Source organism: Molossus molossus, unplaced genomic scaffold, assembly GCF_014108415.1.
Source record: "Molossus molossus isolate mMolMol1 unplaced genomic scaffold, mMolMol1.p scaffold_m16_p_1, whole genome shotgun sequence".
NCBI lineage: Eukaryota > Metazoa > Chordata > Mammalia > Chiroptera > Molossidae > Molossus > Molossus molossus.
In genome coordinates this window covers 157,081,959-157,104,711 of record NW_023425344.1, presented here as the reverse complement: position 1 = coordinate 157,104,711, position 22,753 = coordinate 157,081,959, and the positions used below count along the sequence as shown (strand labels likewise).

Below are 22,753 nucleotides of genomic sequence, written 5' to 3'. Positions count from 1 at the left end.
CTCCCACTGGAGCTAGAACCCTACACAGTTCCAGCTCCGAGAGTGGTATGCTTATTCATTCAGTAATTTGAGGGCCTACTATGTAATGAAACTGACTATGAATCAGACACAGCCTCTGTCATCAAAGGGCTTACCATCCAGTTAGAGATCAGAACTCTAACCCACTTTTTTTTTTTTTTTTACAAATGAGAACACTGGGGTTCAGAGAAGTTGTGTCTTGCTTAAGGTCCCGCAGCTAAATAGCACCAGAGATGAGACCTGAAGCTATGTCTTTCTAGAAGTCTCAGTTCAGAACTCTTTCCAATGGGCCACCCAACTCTTGTGAGCACATCTCAGCTCCTATTTGGGACTAATTTTCATAACCTTCCCTTCTTTGCACCCACTCTCACCCCGCTCCCAAACCTGAAGTCTAGGGTTTAGAAAAGAAAACGGTAACCCTTAAGAAAAAGCCACACGCTGAGCCTTTGGACCTTTCCCTCCAAGAAAAGGAAACGTTACTCTTTACGTCCTGAGTTAACTCTTCCAGCAAGGTTGAGGCCATTAAAAAAAAAAAAAAAAGGCATAGTGTTCACACTCAGGGCCGAAATGGTAGAGTCCCCGCCCCTTGGTGCAGCTGCAGCGGCCAAGGCTCTGAAGACAGATGGGGAGCCACCTGTCAGAGGGCTGTGGGCGGAGGCCAGGCTGGGGCCGCAAAGGCCCGGAGACCGGAGGGTGTGTGCGGCTGAGCGCACGCTCAGAGCAGACAGACTGCTCGAAGAAGACAGGAGTTGATCGTCCAAAATCCTGGGTGCTGACGGCCAGAGGGAGGGAAATGTAGTCGCAGAACCCAGGCAGAACTACGGGAAGTGGAGGATCCTGGAGGTGACTGCAAGGAGAAGACGCAACCTCCAGGGACCGCTGAAGCGGGCCCGGCAGCTTCTGCGTGGACGCCGGGCGGGCTGGCCATCGGAAGGGAGGGCAACGCGGCGGCGCTGCGGGCGGGGGGGATGCTATGTCTCGCGAGCGGCCCCCCCGCACGGACATACCCCGCAACCTGAGCTTCATCGCGGCGCTGACAGAGAGAGCCTACTACCGCAGCCAGCGGCCCAGCCTCGAGGAGGAGCCGGAGGAGGAGCCAGGGGAGGGCGGGACACGCCTCGGGGCCCGATCCCGCACTCACGCTTCGAGTCGGGGCCGCCGGGCTCGCTCAGCACCCGCCGGAGGCGGCGGGGCCAGAGCACCCCGGAGCCGCAGCCCCGACACCCGCAAGAGAGTGCGTTTCGCCGACGCGCTGGGGCTGGAGCTGGCCGCCGTGCGCCGCTTCCGCCCCGGAGAGCTGCCCCGGGTTCCCCGCCACGTGCAGGTCCAGCTGCAGAGGGACGCCCTCCGCCACTTCGCACCGTGCCAGCCCCGCGCCCGCAGCCTCCAGGTAGGCGTCAGAAGCACGCCTCTTCCCCGGGACCTCCCCATCCCTGCGGCGGGCGTGGGGGAGTGAAATTATCAAGGAATACCCATCTTCACCCCCAACCCTGGGCTTGCTCTTGCACTTCCCTTTTGGAGAGGGGCTCTAGGCTACTTTCGCAGCTGGGTCGCACTCTGACGGCTGGGACCCCGGGGTCGGGCTCGGATTAGTCCAGTTCTTCGCCCTGACCCCTCCCCCTGTCTCTGCCCTCTTGTATCCGAGGCTTCGTCCTCCCTCTCCCTCTTTCGTCCCCAGGAGGCGCGTGCCGCTCTGGAGCCTGCCAGCGAGCCCGGCTTCGCGGCCCGTTTGCAGGCGCAGTGCATCTGCCTAGAACGCGTCGAGGCGGGCCCGCTGGGCGTGGCCGGGAGCGCGCGGGTACTGGACCTTGCCTACGAGAAGCGCGTGAGCGTGCGCTGGAGCGCCGACGGCTGGCGGAGCCAACGCGAAGCGCCTGCCTCTTACGCCGGCCCGGCCCCGCCCCCTCCCCGCGCCGATCGCTTTGCCTTTCGCCTGCCCGCGCCGCCCATTGGGGGCGCCCTGCTTTTTGCCTTGCGCTACCGCGTGACAGGCCACGAGTTCTGGGACAACAACGGCGGCCGTGACTATGCTCTACGTGGGCCCGAGCACCCGGGCAGTGGCGGAACCCCGGAGCCTCAGGGCTGGATCCACTTTATCTGAGACGACTGCGGTCAACTGCGGAAATACCAAAGGCACCCGGGGGTGGAGGAGCCCGAAGATTTGGCGGGGGAGAACGGGAGAAGCCGAGTTTGGCGGGGAATTGTCCAAGAGAGTCAAGTGGGAATGTGGAAGTAGGTGGAAATCAAAGGGGTGTGGAAGTAGGTGGAATCAGTTAAAGTAGGGGAGATAAGGTGGAAAACACCAGTTGGACGTGAGTAAAAGGAACTCAAGGCATAAGGAAAGGAGACCGGAAAAGGTGCTGGAAGGATTAGAAAAAAGCAAAATGGGGATGATGATGTTCTCCTAAGTGAGTGGACACTGGGAGAAAAAGCTCATCAGGCCTATGCAGCCGAAAGTTAAGGTACCTCTTTGGGGAGGAGGTGTTTTGTGTGAAGTCATTTAGATTGCTGGCTCATTCTTTTTCTCTCCTACTTTGCCACTCAGGTCCCCCCAGCCAGCCCTGCCCACCCTAGCTTTAACTCAGCCGTAATTGCCTTGCTGAAGTCCCAGGAACTTGGCCATGTTCCCTAGTTTCCGGCATTATGACAGGATTCCCTTGTCACCCCTGACTGTCCCTGGCTTCATTCAGTCTCTGAGAATTGGCTGGGGAGTGATGGCAGGTAGCAGTCAGAGCTTCTTCCTTCAGCCTCCTGGCAGCCTTGGGGGTTAAAATAAAGGCAAAACCAACCCCAGGTCTGTCATTGTAGCCAAATAATGCAGCATCTAAAGGGCTGGTACACTCAGGGGCTTCCAGAAAAATGCCAGTTTTATCTTTCTGGGGTGCCTACTAATGACTTCTAAGCACTTTATGGACAGTATTTGTCAAGGGACAGTGAATCACAAGAATCACTATTCTGTTTCTGCTTAAGAAGACAAGAAGTCACTACTGTATAACTTTGGACAAGTTCCTTACCCTCTCTGGGGCCCAGTTTCCTCCTTGGGAAGTTGGATTTGGATTAGGTGATCTCTTATGGGCCCTTCTTGCTTTGACATTTTATGATCTGTGAGTGTCACAGTGTAGTTAGAAGTCACATTCTCCAAAGTATAGTTGGAGTGCTACAGTTCAGAACACACAGAGCCCCTAGCATCTGGATAGGGCTAAGGATGGGTCTTCCACAGCCCAGGAAGCATCCCCAAACCATGCTGCAACCTCAATATTCAGGCCTCTCACACCATAGCCCATCCTCTGCCCTTGCTTTTTGCTCTGGCCCTAGCCTGGGTTCTCAGATCATTTTGCAAAGGTGCATCTCTCTTGGGGAAAATGATGCTTGGGTGTCCCAAAATGAAAGGAAACAATATTCGGGGCTCTTTTGAGGTTAAAGGATTGTGGGTATAAGAAAGGGAAAACATTTCAAATCAAGAATCAAAAGAACTTGCAAATTAAATGGCATCAGAAGATAGCAGTCTGCCCAATATCCTGAATAAGTGAAATGGGAAAGCTGAACTCTTACCCATTCACCTTCATGCCTTATGTTTCGCCTTCCAGTTAACCTCTGCTGGTTATTTTTCTTTTCCTCTTACCCTATTCCTAAGCTCTTTGCTTTTTTTCTTGTCCCTTTCTCATTACTCATTTTTTCTTTCAGCATGTAGAGTATGTATCTTCATTTTCTCTATTTCCATTTGCCTCTCTCATCCTTATTCATCTGTGCTATTCCTTCTCCCTCCAGAAGGGGTGGAAAATCTACTTTTTCTCCAAGACCATGGTTGATCCACCTTCCTCCCTCAGGCTCCTTCTTGACAGTCTTCTAGAAGGGAGAAGAGGGAAAAGAAGCATTTCCTGATGCAGATGAACAAGGAGCTCCCAGGTAACCAGCTACCTACCCCCTTTTCTGTCTTACTGATTTCTCAAGAAAAATTTCTGAAACCCCTTTTTCCTTCTAGTAAGAGTGTATGCGCATGTACCCGTACATGCGTTTGGAATATAGTATGAGGCTTTTTATCATGCCCCTCCTGTGCAAAGTCTTAATCCTTTGAAGAAAGATGGCTGAAAGAGAGGAACCCTGAGTCATTCCTCAAAAAAATGCCCATTTAAACATCATCCTTCTGGTGAAGAAAACAGTTTGATGCATCTTATGGATCACCTTCAGGTCAAAGTTCCAGCAGAGTGAAAAGAGAAACTACACTGGAAGCCACCAAGCATGCACTTAGTCATCAGTGAAGAGCCCAAGGGAGGGTAATGGAGAGGGAGGTTGGGTCGAGGCTCAGTGTGTCGTAATCTCTTGCTTAATATGTATGCATTACTGTTAGGTTGTATTAACAGTTGTAATAGCTCACATTTACTTATTTATTCACTAAAATCTGGTGTCTTGCATGCATTATAATATTATCCCTGTTTTAGAGATTGGAAACAGCTCAGAAAAATTCAGTAATTTGTTTAAGATCACACAGTAGTAAATGGCAAAGCTAAGATTATGAACCCAGGAAATCTCCAGAGCCTCTGTGCTTAACCATGATGTTATATTTTTTCCTTTACAAACAAAATTTAAAACCTTGTCATATGTCATCTTATTAGGGAAAAAGAACACAGTTTCTAATTGTGTTCTACCTTCCCATCCTCCGTCTCCGGAACTGGCTTGGAAAAGGCAAAGCACTTAGGGTACCAAGCTTCATTTCCTTCTAGGAGCTTGCTGCTGTCTCCTGTGCTAGTGTCCTAGCTCTTCATGATCAGTAAGGGACCAACCCTCCTGCCTGATAGAGAACTTGGAATCCATTTGAACCCATACAATGGGATTCTCCCCTGATCCTAGCCAACCCTCTATACCTGTTGGTGTGCCAATCCCATTTACACTCTCCCCACTAGCCTTAAAAAGGCCAGTTGCCTAAATTCTGCTAGAAGGATTCCTGACTAGGACAATTGCTGGATGCTCTGTGTGTTTGAGCCCTCTCTTAGAGCCCTGGTATTAGTGGATAAATGCAGGCTGGGTGGGGGCAGGGAACCAAGGATAATCCATTGTTCTCGGTAAGAAGTACTGTGGCGCACTTATGCCCTCATTCTCAGCTTTATAGACCCAACACTTGAGTCTCCTTGTTCTTCGCAATAGAGCTGCCCCAATGCCTGAGGGGAAACTGATAGCCTAATTTGAAGCCGGACATACTAGGAGTGTTAAGCATTGTGGTGGGGACTTTCCCCTAAAGGCTGATGACTTTAATTTACGGTATAATATGTCAGCTGTGGACAGGGAAGTGCTGTAAGAGAAAATATTACCATGGTCAGGGGCTTGCTTGGGTCCTTAAAGCAACACAGCAGAAACACTGTTGCCCTTTCCTCTCATCCAGACATTAGATGTTTCATAGCCTTCCTCTTTTATCTTTGTTTCTCTTTATGAATGTAGGCTGTCATTTCTCTTCATAATAAACCCTAATTCTTCTACTTTCCAATCTAACTCCCATATTCGTTGCTTCTAACTCCTGTGTTTCTCTGGAGCTCCCCTGGATCCTTGTAATCCACAGGTCATAGAATCAGAGACCTGAAACAAGGCTTGTCTTTAGAGATTATGGGGTCCAGGCTTCTAGTATAGATGGGGACATAGATCCAGAGACGAAATGTGACTCCAGCAGGGTCAAAGAACTTTTTTCTAGTACAGCTCAAGACAGGACTTAAACCCAGTCCTCTTGACCACATTCCCAGGCTATGAAACAGGCCTCTGCACATTCAGAACCACCCTTTTTCATGGCAAGAGATAGTATCAGAAACGTTTCATTTTCTGTTACTGGTTTCTATTTCCTTTCCTATCCAGGCATAAGGGGAAACTAAAGGGAATGGTAGTTTTCTCTCTGTCCCCATCCTTGGCATTTCTTTTGTTGGTATTACTAAAGTTGCTAAAAAGATTGCATAATCCACCCATTGAATAGCTAACCTGGATGGGAAAGGAAATTGCCCTGTGAACTCCCCCTAAACTGCTGTTCTCATCAGGCCCAGAGCCTTCTCACCCCTTCATAGGGCAGCCCTATTCACTGGGCCCCAAAACCAATAGTATTGTGTCTCACTTTAGCTTTCTCATGCACCAGCCCCCCCTTCTGGATTCAAGACCTCATGCTTGAAATAAAGTTGAAATATGAAAATATACAATCAGATATTGAGAAGTATTGTTTGTTTTTGGCCAAGGATAGCAAGATCTTGACCCAGAGGCCAATTTCCTGGTAATCTCATTTCTTAAAAATCCTATTCCCTTGTCTACTGGAGTCCCCTGGTATGCAAGTTAGGTGGGAAGGAGTTGGTCCACCCAGGTATATGACACCTTAATAGGATCCCACCACCATTTGGGGTAGTGGTAGGAAAAGTTATCAGGGCCCAGTGCTTTTAGTTTCCTGTCACCTAGCACCAGCTGCTGATGCAGTTAAAGGGAATAGCTTGGATAGAAGTCTCCTATTGGGCGGGGCCATTTTTCCTTAAGGGAGCAATCCAAGTTACAGTCAGCTCCTTAAGCACTGCAGAGACTAGCAAAGCCTTTTCCTTATCAAAGGCAACCCTAAAGCCAAAGATAAGAAATGAGAGGGAGGAAAAGCAAGGACCTCTGTCTAGTACAGAATGAGCAATAGAAATAGATATCAAAGGGAGGCGTCCTTGGAAAAGGTCAAATTCTAGCATAGTATTGACTCCCATGCCACCTGAATGATGAAAAATCCAATTACCCACAGTAATGAGATAGTGTTCTTAGTAGGGAAGCCCTACCTTGAGAATAATCAGGTGCCTCCTCATTACATCACAATAACCAAGTTGTGATGTCACTGCAGAGTATCCACTCTTTGGTACATGCTATAAGTAAAACTACATATGCTGAAGAGGAGTCAGCATGAGGAGCAGACATCCAAGGAGAAGTAAGTGGGGGTGTTCCAGGGGTTCACACCATGGCTTATTGCCTTGGGTTCCTCTGTGGCCCTAATGTCTTTCCAGACTTCTTACCTCTTAGTTTGACATTAGGCCTGTCTGAACCCTTTCTTCCACAAACTCCTTTACTGCAACTTTTGCTATCCAAAATCCTCAATTCTTACAGTTCTGATGAGTCAGCCCTCAGCTCGTATTTCTTGGGAATTCCAGAACATAGGCAGAAACTCACCATAACCATTTGATTAATCAATCCCAGGATAGACCCAACTTTTGGACCTTTTCTTTAAATCCTCATCTGAGGATAATTTTCTATTTATCTTCAGATAGGGTGGGAGGGAGAGGAAGAGAAGGGGGAGGGAGAGAGAAACATCGATGTGATAGGGACACACCGACTGGTTGCCTCCAGCACCACCCTGACTAAGGCTAGGGCCAAACTGCCATCAAGGTACCTGCCCTTGATCGGAATCGAACCCGTGACTCTTTGGTTCGCGGGCCAACGCTCTAACTGCTGAGCCAAACCAGCCAGGGCCCACATAGAAATTTCTTTATTTTGTCCTCTCAATTACAGGAAATTGTGGAGGGGCAAGAAGAGAAACAGGTGGTCAGTGAAGGTCACGTCTGGGATGTTCCAGCCAAGATGAAAAAATGGGAGGGGAGGGTTAGAGCTTGAGGCCTTGTTTCCTATTCTAACTTTCCTGCTTCAATTGCAGTTTAAGCATTTTTTCCAATTTTTACCAAAACCTATGACCATGTTTACACATTGCTGGGGCTCCTCCAGTGCTTTTAGAAGGGTCTGTGAAACTTATCTTCCTTAGCTAGAGGGTCAGCCCTCCTACTGTCTGAGCCATACAAAGGGAGAGGATTTTTACCAAAGATGGGAGGATAATATTTCTACCTTGAGGATGACATGATGTTCTGGAAGAGCTGGGAGGGTTATATTGTCTTGCTAAAGGTGGGACCCTCCCTTTTCTGATATTGTCATACTCTTCCTCTCTTCCATTTCCCCACCTAGTCAGTCCACTCCATCTTCTAAAGCTTTAGGGTGAAAATCACATGAAAGAGGAAGGTCTCAGCCTATACTCCTGGACTGGGGCAGAGGAGTTTCTTGTCCTTTCCTTGGGTTCTCCCTCTCCTAAATCAGGCTTTGATTCTGCTCCTGGCTCCTGGCGTGAGTGTCTCTGAGACAAGAAAAGGTGGCTGAGTTCACCTATCATAATTCCAAGCCTGTGATCATTGGTGATGCTGAGTGACTGACTGAAACCTCCAGGGTCAGGCATTTAATTCCCAGACAGTTACTGCCTTACTTCCCAGCCAAACAAGTCTCATTAATTGTGTCCATTATGAGAGAGTGACCACTCCATTGAAAACTGAGGGTTTCAGGTGCCTAAAATGTTTCACTTTCCCTTCATTGCATACAAATCAGGGGGCATTATAATAGTCATGATCGAGGAGGTTGTGTACACCACCAGCCCTGGCTGAAACCCTGAGGGATCAAAAGCTTCTAACTCTAAAGCTGAGTATATATGGGTGTGGCCAAAGTAGGTTTACAGTTGTATGGAAAATAATACAATAATTAATAAATAAAAATGTAAGAATAAACTTTTGTGTAACTACAAACCTACTTTGGCCCTACCCTTTCTGTTGCTTACTTGTTTTGTGGTTCCTTTTTTTGTTTGTTAACCCTCACCTGAGATTATTTTTCCATTGATATCTTTTTGGATAGAGTAGAAGAGAGGGAGGGAGGGACGGACGGACAGAGAAACATCAGTGTGAGAGACACATCGATTGGTTGCCTCTAGCATGAGCCCGGACTGGGGCCAGCGAAACTCTGCCACCTTTTGGTCAAAGGGCCAATCTCTAACCGCTGAACCAAACCAGCCAGGGCCAGAATACTAATTTGAAGGACAAGGGGCTGGGTGTTAGGAGTTGAGATTGTTACTAAATGTAACAAGGGAGAGCAGGGAGGACGAGGCAAATGCAAGAAAAAATAGGGCTATTAGTGGCCTGAACAGGCAAAAAAAACTTTTTCAAAGACAAACAAGAACAGAAGGGTCACGTCAGAAAATACTGGTCCCAAGTTTTAGTCAGAAGACTGAGAATCCTAACTATACAAACGTTTGGCCCAGAACTTTGGAGTGTATGAAATACTGCATTGCTGGGAAGTTCATTTTATTGTCATCTGTTTTTCGACTGTGAAAACCAAAGTCCCAAATATGAGGCAGAGATTCTGGTCTTTACCAGCCAAGGAGGAAACCTGGGATCTGGCAGGTCCCAATGAAGTGACCGCTCCAGCAGTTCTTTGGGAACACCTGTCTGGTGCCAGCTGGATCCGGGGAGCAAAAGGTGCCACGCTCCTAGTATCCTCCTCGTCTTTCCGGGTGGCAAGACATTTGATCCATCTCGAGAACAAGTTCCCGGTTGCTCAAGCGCTACGTTCACAGTGACGCTGCTGACGGCAGTTGGCCCCTTTGCTGGGAAGGCGCGGCTCGTGTGTAAGGCTGTTAAGGGGATGCTGAAAAGGTCTTCCTTTAGGAGGAAACAAATGGGAAGTAGTTGTAAATGGGAAGTAGTTGTTGGCAGTCTGGACAGTTCGGCAAAGTGCTGTGAATTCCTTGGGGGAATTCCGAAAGGAACAAGGCCCCGTGTACTCCGAAGGTCCGGCGCCGCTAGGTCGAGGGTGGGGGTAGGTACCCTGGCCCGGGAAGAGGACATCTTCCCTGCTCCACGCAGCCAATAGCCACCCTGGCTGAGGCCCACGCAGCCAATAGCCGACTTCAGCCGAGACACACGCAGCCAATGGCCAGCTCAGCGTGTTCCTCCGGTGCCCGCCTGCCTGCGTTCGCGAATCGGTGCTCGGGCCACCTTGGTACCGCCCCTGGAGCCCGCCCCACCCATCCGCCCCGCCTCCAACTCGCTCGAGCAGGGCTGGGCTAGACGGGCGCGCTCTCGGGGGCGGGAGGGGCATTCCTGGTCCCGACCCTCTGTGCGGGTGGGCTCGGAGCAGGCCGCACCGGGCGGGAACCCCACTTCCACCCCGGAGGCCCCCTGCCCATTCTCCCCCTTCCCCCCGGCCCATGGTGCGAGGCTGGGAGCCGCCGCCCGGGCCGGACCGCGGTGAGTGATCCCCAGCCCCTCCGACTTCCCCGCCCAGCCCCCTGTACGATCTCCGATCTACTGAGCCCTGTCCCCGCGCGGGGGGTAGAATTCGAGTTTCGAACTCGCCGGGTTCTCTCTCCTTTCTCCTGTGCACTTTTCGGTTCCCTGTTGTAACTGGGGGAGGGTGAGTGGGTGTGTAGGGAGGAGGGGAAGGCTGGATTGGGACGCCCTTGGCGAGGGGAGGATTGAGATTCACTAGCTCCCTGGGGCTCATCGCCCCAAGTGCGGCAACTTTTTGTTCTCTGACCCAGTTTGGAGCCTTGTAGACCGCCTGTGAAATGGAGGATAGGAGAAACGTTTCCTTCACAGGCCTCCCTTCTCCCCATGACTACCTCCTGGCGACCTCAACACATGTACAGAAACCTGGCCTTACTTCTGGGGAGTACTGGCCTTTGGGAATGGAAGGTTTAGGAGAAACTGCCCCTTCTGACCCCCTACCTAGCCATACTCAGAAAACCAACCAGGAAAGTGAGAACCAGTCTACAGAGAGGTTCCCGGTGTTGCGTCCTAACCTGAGACTTATAAACTGAAAGAAGACTCAAGCTGAGACCTGTTTAGTAAGGTGATGGGCCCAGATCAGATCTTTTATCATATGAACTTCCTTTTCACCATACATGTGAAACCCTTTTATATGATTAGGATAGGTAGGTGGCAGTAATTGAAATAAGCCAGTTAAAGTTGGGAATTTTCAAAAATGATGCATACATATCTAAATATTGTCATTAAAAGGATGTTCATCTCATCAGTCTTTTGGGGTAGTCCCCGCGTTTTCTTTGTGTAAGTGTGCTGATTGGAGTTCTCAATTGTCTTTTTAGAATAAACTACACAAGCAAATCTCAAATCTGGCTGTACCCTGAGAACTTTTTAAAACTACTGGTGCCTGGGCCCCAGTCCAGACTAATGAAGTCAAAATGAGGAGGGTGCCCCGCTTTAAGTTTCCCAGGTAATTATAGCATGCAGTCTGATAGGGGAAATCGCCTATGATTTTCAGGTTTGGTTTCTTTAAAGTGGAGTGAGAACTTAAACACTTTAGAAACAAGCTGAATGCAGAATCCTTTTGAGATTTTTTAAAGTCCTCTAACCCCTTCCCCTATCTTTTATAGTTGCCTTGCCTACTCCCAGATCAACATTTTTTTAAATGTATACTCCTTTGTATTATGTCTTTCATAATAACCAGTTTTAATGCACTAATTTTTCATAGGTTTATGTAATGTTTAATTACATTATTATATAAATACAGGAAAACAATAGGCATAAGCAGATTTGGAATCACATATAACTGGCCCAAGTATACATGGCAGCTGAAGGAAGATTTTGGCACACTAGACAGTAGCCTACCAGCCTCTGGTATACAGTGCACTGTGGGTATTGATCATATAATCCAGTGGGTTAGTGAAGCCAGGCTCCTGGTGCAGTTGAACACCACTCTCTTCCATTCTCTCCAACTAATATCACCAGTACCCACTTATTTACACTCTCTAGAGTCTTCCATACATTCTTTCCATTCATTCACATCAAGCTGTTCTTTAAGCAGTCACCACCATTGCCTTTATTAAGTTAGGAGAACATTAGACAGGTTCTTAAGCTGTAATTTTGAGCAACCAGTAAACCCCCTGTGATTATATATATAATGCATAATTGTGAATGTATTTGGGGGTGGAAGAGTAGTCATAACTTTCTGAGTATCCATAACTTTGATCTGATTCACAAAGAGTTTTATGATCTAAAAAGTTAAGCCCTGGCCGGTTTGGCTCAGCGGTTAGAGTGTCGGCCTGCGGTCCAGAGAGACTCGGGTTTGGTTCCCGCTAAGGGTACGTACCTCCGTTGCAGTTTGTCCCCGGCTCTGGTTGGGTCATGTGGGTGGCAACCACTCGATGTGTCCCTTTCACATTGATGTTTCTCTCTCTCTTCCTCCCACTCTATCTGAACAAAAAATGGAAAAATGTCCTCAGGTGAGGATAAAAAAAAAAAGAAAGTTGAGAAGCATGTAAGTTGAATATCACTAAAAGTCCTTTAAGACCCTTAAAACTGTATCATCAAAACATATTTCAGTCTGCACTTCATTTCTTTGAATAGATTTAGGGAAATTAGCAGGATCATATCTAGTCTTTTGAACTGTCTCCTGCTTCAACCATAGTCTAGGTTAAAGTTATGAACACCTCTTTTTTTTCCCTAGGATTGTGTGAATACCTAGCCTGCAATTTTAAGGCATCTCATTCTTTTCTGCCATCTGCCCAGGGGTATGGAAAGCCCAAAGAAAGGGAAAGAAATGCCATATCCAGACTTTTTTTTTAAATTCTCACCCGAGGACATTTTCTTCCATTTTTTTGTTCAGATAGAGTGGGAGAGAGGAAGAGAGAGAGAGAGAAAAACATTGACGTGAAAGAGACACATCAAGTGGCTGCCACCCGCACAACCAGCCAGGGCTAGGGACAAACTGCAACTGAGATACGTGCCCCTAGCGGAAACCGAACCCAAGTCTCTCTGGACCACAGGCCAACACTCCAACTGCTGAGCCAAACCGGCCAGGGCCAGACTTTTTTTAATTAATGACTTGAGGTAGCAGTAGGGCATATCTGGCTTATTTCATAAAGATACAAATTAGTAATTATTCAGAATTGATAATCCCACCATCACTGCTACCTCTGCCTGTAGAAGTAATTTCTGCAGCTTTGATTCCTTTTTTCCCTACGCTTTCCAAATACAGGCACAAGTCACTGTTGTGTCTTCCTGTGGTTTTAATCGCTGTAGGATCTACCCTACATGTTATAATTCTCATGAACCATTCTCTAGTGTAGTTTCTATTTCAAAGCCAGATTCTTCCAGGGAGGTACCCAGCTATACAGCTGTAGCTTAATTTGAGCCACCATTCTGTATTAGGAAATGTTCCATAACTTGTGTTTTGCATAATTGGAAAACTAGATGTATACAGTATACCATATATGGAATTTGCATTACTGCATGTTACACTGAAATATCAAGAAGATGCTTTGAGAATCCGAAGGATAGCAAACCACATGAAAGCAAAATGCTTCCTCCTAGGCTTATAGCTGTGCCTGCCTTATTTCCTGTCTGGCAGTCTTCATCCTCATTCTGGACTGCTTTATTCCCTGTGCTACATTTTTCTCATATACAAAGTGTTACTGGGTCCTTAAAAAACAGGACAAAAATAAGGTTAAGTAGATGTCAAGTGTTGCAATCGTAGAGTATTCTCCAGCTTAGGTTTGGTGGTGCTCCTGGGGGCTTAGACCTGGCTGTGTAAGCAGTTTCCTCAAGGGCCACTCAATTGTCTGGGATGAACCTGGAGGGTGAAGGTAGAGCTACCACACTGGCAATTCACTTGGCAGTCAAAAAGGTTTTATATCCAAACTATGAATCCAATTCTCATAAAGTAGTGGTTTTCATACTTTTTTAAAACAGCAAAATTCTTTCTGGAATTACATCCAACTTTCAAACTATAAGAACTATAAAATCACAGACACCCTGGTTTCTCCTTGTGCTTGCTAGAATTAGGACTCTGCAGAAAGATTGAAAACAGTGATTTTAAAGGATTCAGTATTTGCTTCACTTCCCCTATTGTCTAGGAGGAACACTGCCTTATATTGGAATCACCCCATGAGGCTGAAGTAATGATAAAAGCTGCTATTTATTGAGCCTTTGTTCTAGGCATAATGTCAAGTGAATTTTTTCATTTAATCATAAACTTGTGAGGTAGCTTATAACTTCCTTTTTTTCTGATGGGGAACTAAGGCCTAGAGGGGTTAAATAACTTGCCCAAGTACAAGCAGCACTCTAGAAAGTGGTGGAGCTTTGATTAATCTCAAATTTGCTTCACTCCAGACCTCAACCTCTAGCAGCTACTTTGGGCTCTGCTTACACATGATGCCTAGCACAGAGTGGGTGCTCAGTAAAAACAGTTAACTTACATATACCCAGCACTGTCTCCTTTTTTTTTTTAACACACAAGGAAACAGGATCATATGTAAATTTAGTAACTTTTGCCCAGGATCACATAGTTAGTGGCAGAATTGGGGCTCAAACTGCAGATGGGCTTTATTCAAGAATTATATTTCTATCCACTGTGACATGCCTCCATTTACCCACTTAAAGTTCTCTTCAATGTATATTGCCTTTAGGATCTGCATGGCCTCCAGTTAAACTTTGCTTGTTAGAAGTGAATGGTGACATTAAAATGCTTTTGAATTTTTCTAATCACATAAATTCTCATTATGCTGCTGTTTGTAACTTTCTGGACTTGATATTTTTCTCAATTCATTTTGTAGCATTTACATAGGAATCCTGTCCCATCTTTAACACATTAGAAGTAATACTTGTCTCTAAGACTCACACAGGGAGCTGAATTAAAATTCAGTCAATAGGATTATCCTGGGGAATAATTTGAGCAGGTATTTCAGGAATGAAGTGTGGTCAGGGGCTACACCTGCAGTCCCCACACCCTGAACCAGTAGTGCTGCTGGGTGGCTTGCAGGACCTGCTTACAATTTAGAACCTGCCCGCCGGGCCTAAGAAAGCGGACCTGAAGAGATAGGAGCTGCAGGCCTTCCGCCCTGCGTGGAGGGGGGCTGTTAAATTCTGAGGGAGCTCTCTAGGCTCCCTGGAGAGAGACGGTGCAGTTGGAAGAGACAAAGGCTGGGGGGAGGGGATAACCTTTGTTCTGAAGATGACTTAGGGGAAGGAAACATTCCCCTCTCTCTACCCTCATGGGGGTGGGGTAAACCCCTTTTATCCCAGATATCTGACCTCTCATTCCACTGAGAGAAAAACTAAAGCTATCGGGTTTGGGTATAGGGCTTAAAGATACTATCTGTTCCCTGCTCCCCAACATTCCACCTCCAAGAAGGGAAAGAAACGGGGGCTGAGGATTGGGCAGAGGAACAGTGCTGTCCTACCTTTTAGATATTCATGTGTTGTATTCCCATTTCTAAATTCTAGAGATAATAAATTGTTAGGAGCTAAGGTATTTGTAACAAGATCACTGCTCCTCTTGTTTTTGCAATTGAGTCTTTGTGACTCTCGTTCTGTGAACTTGGTGAAGTAAGTTTGAATTGGAAAGGTAAAGGCTATATAAGGATGTTTTCCTTCTTAACTTCTAAAGACAGATTTTCATCTTGGTGAAAACACTAGTCATGTGGCTTGGGGTAATTATGGACTTTGGTTTTTTCATACACACAATAGGAATTTTAGCAGGCTGATGACTCATAGGGTTATGAAAATAAATGAGAAATTGTTACAGCACTTTAAAAAGCAAAACAGCACAGGACACATAGAAAGTTGGTTGTTTTGGAGTCTAACATTTTGTTTGGTAGAAATTGAGTAATGGGCCAAAAGAGGAACCCCAGAGATTAACTTGTTTCTCCCTTCTTACAGCTATCTCTGAAGGGCACAAATCAGAAAGCAGCATGCCTCCTAATAAAGAGGCCAGCAGTCTTAATACCTCCCCTGCGGGGCTCATCTGCCTCCCTCCAATCTCTGAGGAGCTCCAGCTTGTGTGGACCCAGGCAGCTCAGACCAGTGAGCTAGATGGCAACGAACACCTGCTACAAACCTTCAGCTACTTTCCCTATCCCAGTCTAGCAGACATTGCCCTTCTCTGTCTACGCTATGGGCTGCAGATGGAGAAAGTCAAGACTTGGTTCATGGCCCAGCGCCTCCGCTGTGGCATTAGCTGGTCATCTGAAGAAATAGAAGAGACTCGAGCCCGAGTGGTCTATCACAGGGACCAACTCCACTTCAAATCCCTTCTCTCTTTTACTCATCATGCAGGACGGCCTCCAGAGGAGGTGCCTCCTTCTCCAGTGCCACCTTCAGAACAAGTTAGTCTTGGAATAGTGCCCCTGACTCTTAGTGAGCCCACCCAGATGAAGGGATTGAAGGTAGAACCCGAGGACCCCTCAGAGCCAATGAGTCTCCAGAAAGCAAAGGAACCCCTGATAGCACCTGGCAGTGGGGCATTCTCCCACCAATCAGAATTTTGGCAGGATCTTCAAAGCAGTGGCCTCTCTAAGGAGCAGGCAGGTAGGGGTCCCGACCAGTCACATGGCCTAGGTACTGCTTGCTGGAACCACTCCACAGCTGTCCAGCCGCATACTCGGGATAAACCCCCACCAGTCTCATTACTTGCCAGTAGTTGTAAGCAGGGGTCAACATGTAATGTGACTCCTCCTTCTTCCTCTACCTCTTCTTCCTCTTTCCAGGTACTGGCTAATGGAATTACAGTCACCTCTAAACCCCTCCAGCCACTGGGCTGTCTCCCACAGCCACTGTCACCCAATGAACAGGCTCTACCCATACATGTAGAGCCAGCCTGGCCCCAGAGGCTAAGGCCTAACTCAGTACTAGGTAAGGTCGGGCCTGCAGAATACCTTTCCCCGGATACCCAACGTCCTCGAAAGACCAAGCGCAAAACCAAAGAGCAGTTGGCCATCCTCAAATCGTTTTTTTTACAGTGCCAATGGGCACGACGCGAGGATTACCATAAATTAGAACAGATCACTGGTTTACCTCGGCCTGAGATTATTCAGTGGTTTGGTGACACACGCTATGCCTTGAAGCATGGGCAACTAAAATGGTTTCGGGACAATGCAGTACCTGGAGCCCCTGGTTTCCAGGATCCAGCAATTCCCACACCTTCGCCTTCAACCCGCTCCTTGAATGAATGGGCTGAGACACCACCTCTGCCGATGCCCCCACCTCCACCGGATATACAGCCCTTGGAGAGGTACTGGGCAACCCACCAACAGTTACGGGAAAGTGATGTCCCTCAACTGAGTGAGGCGTCAAGGCTTAGCACCCAGCAGGTACTGGATTGGTTTGATTCTCGATTGCCTGAGCCAGCTGAGGTGGTGGTTTGTCTAGATGAAGAGGAAGAGGAGGAGGAGGAAGAATTGCCAGAAGATGAAGAAGAGGAGGAAGAGGAGGATAACAGCGACGATGATGATGACGACGACAACGACGACGACGACGATGATGATGATGTGATCATACAGGACTGAATGGGGGCTATGGGAGGGGCAGTCTTACTAAAAGACAAACCAACTTAGTAACTGTTTAAACAAAGAAACCACATTTTTAAAATTACCTTGTGGCAAAGAACTAAAAGCTTTGTGTTCTTAGGGTTCGGGGAAAGGTGGATGTTGTGAGGGTGGACCAGGGAGGATGAGCATAGGGCACAAAGTGAGGTGGGGACTGAATGGGCAGAAACCCAGGCCTCTAGCCTCAATGAAATGCTAAGGATCTAGTCCAAACTATGGGCTGGGTAAAGGCTCTTGCTCTCATCTGCTGTTCTTTTCCCTTCGTGCACTACAGAGAGGCCAGACCTTAGTCCCATTGGGAAGGAGTAAAAATTTTGATAGAATTTATTACAATGCATCCCCTAGTCCCACCATTTTCCCTGGAATATAAAGCTGCCTTGCACCTCTCTTTTTCTCTGAGCACAAGTCCATGCATAATGCAGCTAAGAATCTCAGTATGTCCCAGTCTCACAAATATTTCAACTCTTCCTCATACCAACTCTATATGCTTGACCTGCTTCCAATTTTGAGTGGCACACGAAGGAGAATGTTTTCATTTCTGATACTGGGACCACTTTGCCTTGTACCTTTTTAACTCTTTCCAAAATCCCCATTCTCTTCACTATGTCTCAGGGTAAATCTTCCCCACGGAGCTTGTGAAAAAGTTTAATAACTGGGTGGAGAATAATTTAGACTGGATATTTATTGGAGGTGGGAATTAGGAGAGGCGTCCTTTTAAAAAAGTAGAATTAGGTTACAGAAGTGTAGAGGAGAGGGAATGGTTTCTACTGTTCAGAGGACTGCAGGTAGGTTCCAGGTTTGGTTTTACAAGCCTGACACTCCCTCCTGCCCAACTTGATATAGACTGGTTTTACATCTTTCTGGTGTTTAAATTTGTATCCAGAAAAGAGATGTTTCCCTCTCTTTATAGGATGAGTCTTGGGGGACAAGAGGGATCATGGTCTTTAACTGAAGTTATTGATGTTTCAGAATGGTTTTCATCAGCTGGGGTCAGATATAATGATATCAAATGGATTAATCATCTAGAAATGAGAGTGGAAGCCCTAAATTGCTAGAATAATAAAAAGGTCAAAAATAAAATTGTTTCTCTCTCTTCCACTTTGCCATTTCTATGGTTTTAGAGATTAATGTAGCTAAATATATTAACATTCTGATTTAGTACAGTGATACCTCGGTTCTCGAACGCCTCGGATTTCTACCAAATCGGTATTCGACCAGGAGATTCGAGAAACTTTTGTCTTGGAATCCGAACAAATATTTGGAACTCGAACTTCCGAGATGAGCCGAGTTGAGCCGAATGGCGTTCATTCGGCCCAGCGCGCCTTGCTTGCGTCCTCAGTGTGAGTGCAGAGAGAGTCACGCTTTGTGGAGAGAGTCACGCTTTACACTGAATTTAACCCTTAGACATACTGTACACTTTTATTTCTTGTTGAGACTTATGTTTTTCTACATATTATATACAAATTAGGCCAGTAAATAGGCATTTTCTGGGGCTTGGAACGAATTAATCCAGTTTCCATTATTTCCTATTGGGTTTCATTGCTTCGGTTCTCGAACAATTTGGTTCTCGACCGTCCTCCTGGAACGAATTATGTTCGAGAACCGAGGTATCACTGTATAGATTTTCTTTATTTTTGAAGCAGCAAGATATATTGAGGTAAATTAAAAGAACAATAACTTTGCCCCGGCTGGGTAGCTCGGTTGGTTAGAGCATCATCCTGATACGCCAAGGTTGTGGGTTTGATCCCCAGTCAGGGCATATATAAGAATTGACCAATGAATGCATAAATTAAGTGGAAAAACAAATTGATGTTTCTCTCCTCTCTCTAGTCAAAAAAAGGGGTGATAACTTGGACAGGCAGTAATCAGTATCACTAGGCAGATTGTTTTCTGCACCTGCTACAGCACAGAAAACGAGCTGTATCTGGAAATACCTTTAAAATAAATTCAGAATTCCAGAAAAGATAATAGGATCTTAGTTCAGCTACAAGGTCATTCCCAAAACCTAATTTATTTCTGGCAGATGCTTGCTATTTTTACATTTTCCCCCAATATTTTGCTTAAGGCCTGCCTGCCCTTGACCTACCCATTTAATTCCTCATTTCTACCCCTTAGTACTCAAAGAATAAATATTTGATCTCAGTGGTAGTGTTCTTTGCCCATTCTAGAGCTTGTAATACCAACAGAGTTGCAGTAGCAATAAAAGGACATCCTCTTTATTTTATATCTATGTGCTTTAGTAAGCTGAATGTCTGTCTCCAGTTATTATCAGACAGTAAGGAAAATCAACATTTAATAATAACTAGGCATAGAGGAAACAATAGGCAAGTATAATAAATTAGGATGGAACAGAATTATGGCTTGTTAACATTGGCAATGGGAGAATCTATCTAAAACTAAAAAATGAAATCCTGGAGGAAAAAAAATGAGTATATTACCCCCACCCCCAAGGATGACATATTTTTTATAACCTTTGTTTCAAGTTGTAGGAAATCAGGGAGTTATATGTCTTGTGGGAGGAATGTAAACACCTTCCTGAAGCACAAGCCTTCTGTAAGACCTGACCACTTCCCAAGGAGGTGATACAGGCTATATGTGGTAAAGATCGAGAGAAAAGTACAGACTAAAACCAGGCAGGGGTACATTTTCTAAGGCCATTGTGCCTAATGGGTATTGGATGCTACAATCTGTCCTTTAGCAGTATGTATAGATCAGACCTTGAAGATGATCTATCTGGGAGTGGTCCATGCTTCTCTCTCCCTGGCTAATCCCATCTGCCTTTGTTGGTAGAGAGTCTGCAGTAGAAGAGAAAAGGCAGATATGGGTGTTTATAACCAAAAGGGCAAGTAAGGCTCTCTAAAGTCAATTTATGAAATCTATCGGCACAGCAAACCACCACTGCTTTCACATAGTTTTCTCCATTGCATGATAACTAACTTTTCCAAACTAAGATTTGAGAATCTAGTGTATCAAAGGCTTTGTCGCTACTTATGAAACTAATGTTTCAGTGGTTTCTGGTGATGATAAGATGACTACTTGAAAAATCAAACTATTTTGGAAGACCTGGAACATAATACTACCCTACCCACAGATTATTACCAGGGAGGCAGAATTCGAATGCCACCAGGGAGTTGGCACTTTCTTCAATAACTCTTTTTAAAACTTTGTTATGGAAACTTGAAAAGCACACACAAAAGTAGAGTAGTATAATGAACTCACATGTACCTATCACCCAGTTTCAACAAATAACTCATTTCTCCTCTCACTGCCCCTCTCCACTAGATTATACTAAAGTAAAACCCAGATAATCATTTAACTTTAATTATTTTAGTATGTATTCCAAAAGACAAACTATCTTTAAAAAAACATAACCACAATAGCATTATACCTACAGAAAATAATTCCTTAATATCAAATGTCCAACAGGTATTCAATTTTCCTCAACTTTTTCAAAAGTGGCTTTTTACAGTTAGGGCCCATATCTTTGTAGATGGTTTATATGTCTCCTAAATCTTTTCGCATCCACAGGTAAATCTCTCCATTTGTGAAGATCTTAGAGAAGAATATTATTTTCCCAGTGTTGCCTCTTAGGGTACAGACCCTAATTTCTTGCTAATAGAAATAAAGGGAACTTTGGAATATGAGAGCAAAATATTTGTCTACCTTGGTATGTTCCTGAGGACACCAGGAACTTGGCATGAAGACATATTCTCAAAACTAAAGCCATAAAAGTTAACTTAAAAGGCAAGACTGGACTCTTTATTGAACAGAGCTTCTTAACAAACCTTCTCATTCCCATGCCCTTTTCCCCTTGTTGCCTGGATCAGAATGATAGTCCCAAAAGTTGACAAAATATTATTCTAGCTATCTCAGGGGAAATAAATATGGGTTTTCTTATCCAGCATTACCTCTGTACAAAAGATGTATTCCATTGAGAATACACTTTTTGGTGAAACTTGGGAATATCAGTTGTGTCCACACACTCACTTCACCCTGGCCAAGACTCTTCAGTTAAAGCCCTTCACTATATGTAACCTAATTAAAAAACAAACAAACAAAAAAACCAAACCCGGAAGCTAATCTGATAGTGGGATAGAATCTTTCAAACAGACCGTTATGAAAAATTATGTACATATGGTTATCACACTTGAGACCCATGTCATTCTCTACTGGTTATTCTACCACCTTAACAGGAGACCAAAGTGAGGCATATAGTGTGCAGGCCTAATCAAGTTAGACTAGCCAGGGCTCACCTGCAGGACTGGTAGCTGGAAACCAGGAAGACTCTCTAGTGGGGTTCTACTCTCCCTCTGACCTGAAGGATAGAATGGAATGGTGAAATATAACTTCCTTGGGCACTTCCTTCGTAGTGTTACTTGTAGATCAGGGTAGTTCTTGATCTGTGGAACACTACTCAGAAGGGAAAAAAGACTGTTCACTAAGCAATTTAAGGGGTGGTTTATAAGAGTCCATTCTTTTGCTGTGAGGATGGGGTGGGGACAAAGAGATTGGAGTTTATGAGTAGAAAGATATAGAAACAATATAAAGATTTTGGTGAGCTACGGAAGATGACAGACCCTCATCAAGAGGACTAGTAGTACAGGTACCTTTTTGAAAAAGATGGGGAGAAAATAGGATGCTGGCTTTATCATTTTCATTCAGAACTGAGCTCCTAGCAATGTTAAAACAGAGATCTCAAAAAGAAGGGGGTGTGCTTAATTTTACAGGTTGAACTTCTGGCTAAACAACAGAACTTAGCTGATGACAGAATGGGTGCTACTTAGGCAAAATCCAAAGCCTCCCTTCAATGTGAAGGAAATGGGTTAACTTAAGGAATATTAAGGAGTCAAACGAGATAATGCTCTATTGTGCGAGGAACCCCAACTTCTTTTCACCTTGAAAATTTTCATTTTATTGTATGTGTGTCAATGGTTGATGCTACAATCTTTGGGAATGTTACTTAACTTACCTGAATTGTTGGGGGTGAGTACTTGTATGTGGCCTGAATCCCCACTATTTAGGGATGGTCTGAAAGAAAAAATCCCCAGTCCAGAGGAGGCAGATGAAGTTCTATGGAGGGGAAATAAAAGCATCAGCAGAGGAATAAAAAGGTAAAGGTAAAAAGCATATGTAAAGGAAGAACCTAGACAGTTAGGCCCGAAATCCTGCTTGCAAGTGTAAATACAATTAAGTAATTCACATGTACATTAGACATAGTACCATTCAAGATTCTCTACTGTTTACAAGGTACCTTATAAACTTCAATGGTACAGGCCAGTGGGGAAGAAACCCCAGGGCTGCTGGCAGAGTGGCAGTGTGAGCAGATCCCAAGTGAAAGGACCATAGTGTTACTCACCTGTAAGATAGGCTGTGAGTGGAAGCTGGTGAAGGGGTTTCTAGAAAGCACAAAAATGAGCTTGTGAGATAATCCATGAACTAGAGAAGATATTCAGGTATACTCAGGGCTAGGGCCAAGGAACTAGGAATCAAAGACTTTCAGCATGTATGTCAAAGAACCAAGTTTTGGTTTGGTTGATTTTCTGTATTGTTTTTCTATTCTTTAGTTTATTAATTTCTGTTCTAATCTTTGGTTCTTTG

The 22,753-nt window shown here is 45.5% G+C and overlaps 3 protein-coding genes across 6 annotated transcripts in view; 2 read left to right on the top strand and 1 right to left on the bottom strand.

Moving 5' to 3' along the window:
• Window positions 1–991: 991 nt before the first annotated feature.
• Window positions 992–6,126, top strand: PPP1R3E (protein phosphatase 1 regulatory subunit 3E). Of its 2 annotated transcripts, XR_004957104.1 has the most exons (3): window positions 992–1,408; window positions 1,697–2,250; window positions 3,787–6,126. XR_004957104.1 is itself a non-coding variant. In XM_036245325.1 (2 exons), exons 1-2 carry the CDS (start codon window positions 992–994, stop codon window positions 2,117–2,119), a joined length of 840 nt encoding a protein of 279 aa, XP_036101218.1. In that variant the 3' UTR covers window positions 2,120–3,703. The 2 variants fall into 2 exon arrangements, 1 of the variants encoding a protein (XP_036101218.1); XM_036245325.1 differs by lacking the exon at window positions 3,787–6,126 and having other exon boundaries at window positions 1,697–3,703.
• A 3,770-nt stretch (window positions 6,127–9,896) lies between these two features.
• On the top strand, window positions 9,897–18,240 carry HOMEZ (homeobox and leucine zipper encoding). Of its 3 annotated transcripts, XM_036243735.1 has the most exons (3): window positions 9,897–10,061; window positions 10,919–11,046; window positions 15,492–18,240. In XM_036243735.1, the coding sequence occupies exon 3, from the start codon at window positions 15,524–15,526 to the stop codon at window positions 17,114–17,116; it is 1,593 nt and encodes a 530-aa protein (XP_036099628.1). In that variant the 5' UTR covers window positions 9,897–10,061; window positions 10,919–11,046; window positions 15,492–15,523; the 3' UTR covers window positions 17,117–18,240. The 3 variants fall into 3 exon arrangements, with proteins under 3 accessions (XP_036099628.1, XP_036099619.1, XP_036099636.1); XM_036243726.1 differs by lacking the exon at window positions 10,919–11,046; XM_036243743.1 differs by lacking the exons at window positions 9,897–10,061; window positions 10,919–11,046 and adding an exon at window positions 10,632–10,665.
• A 3,153-nt stretch (window positions 18,241–21,393) lies between these two features.
• Window positions 21,394–22,753, bottom strand: part of RNF212B (ring finger protein 212B) — a 34,180-nt gene continuing 32,820 nt past the window's right edge. The window contains exons 12-14 of the mRNA XM_036242184.1: window positions 22,512–22,551; window positions 22,125–22,225; window positions 21,394–21,470 (exon numbers count right to left, since the gene is read on the bottom strand). Coding sequence (XP_036098077.1) covers window positions 21,394–21,470; window positions 22,125–22,225; window positions 22,512–22,551 — 218 coding nt within the window. The remainder of the gene's footprint in view (window positions 21,471–22,124; window positions 22,226–22,511; window positions 22,552–22,753) is intronic.

Excerpts from the sequence above, each read along its gene's own strand:
- PPP1R3E (XM_036245325.1), top strand. The coding sequence starts at position 992 with ATGTCTCGCGAGCGGCCCCCCCGCACGGACATACCCCGCAACCTGAGC. Across the intron at positions 1,409-1,696 it reads CCCGCGCCCGCAGCCTCCAG|GAGGCGCGTGCCGCTCTGGA; the intron begins GTAGGCGTCAGA and ends TTTCGTCCCCAG.
- HOMEZ (XM_036243726.1), top strand. The coding sequence starts at position 10,022 with ATGGTGCGAGGCTGGGAGCCGCCGCCCGGGCCGGACCGCG. Across the intron at positions 10,062-15,491 it reads GCCGCCCGGGCCGGACCGCG|CTATCTCTGAAGGGCACAAA; the intron begins GTGAGTGATCCC and ends CCCTTCTTACAG.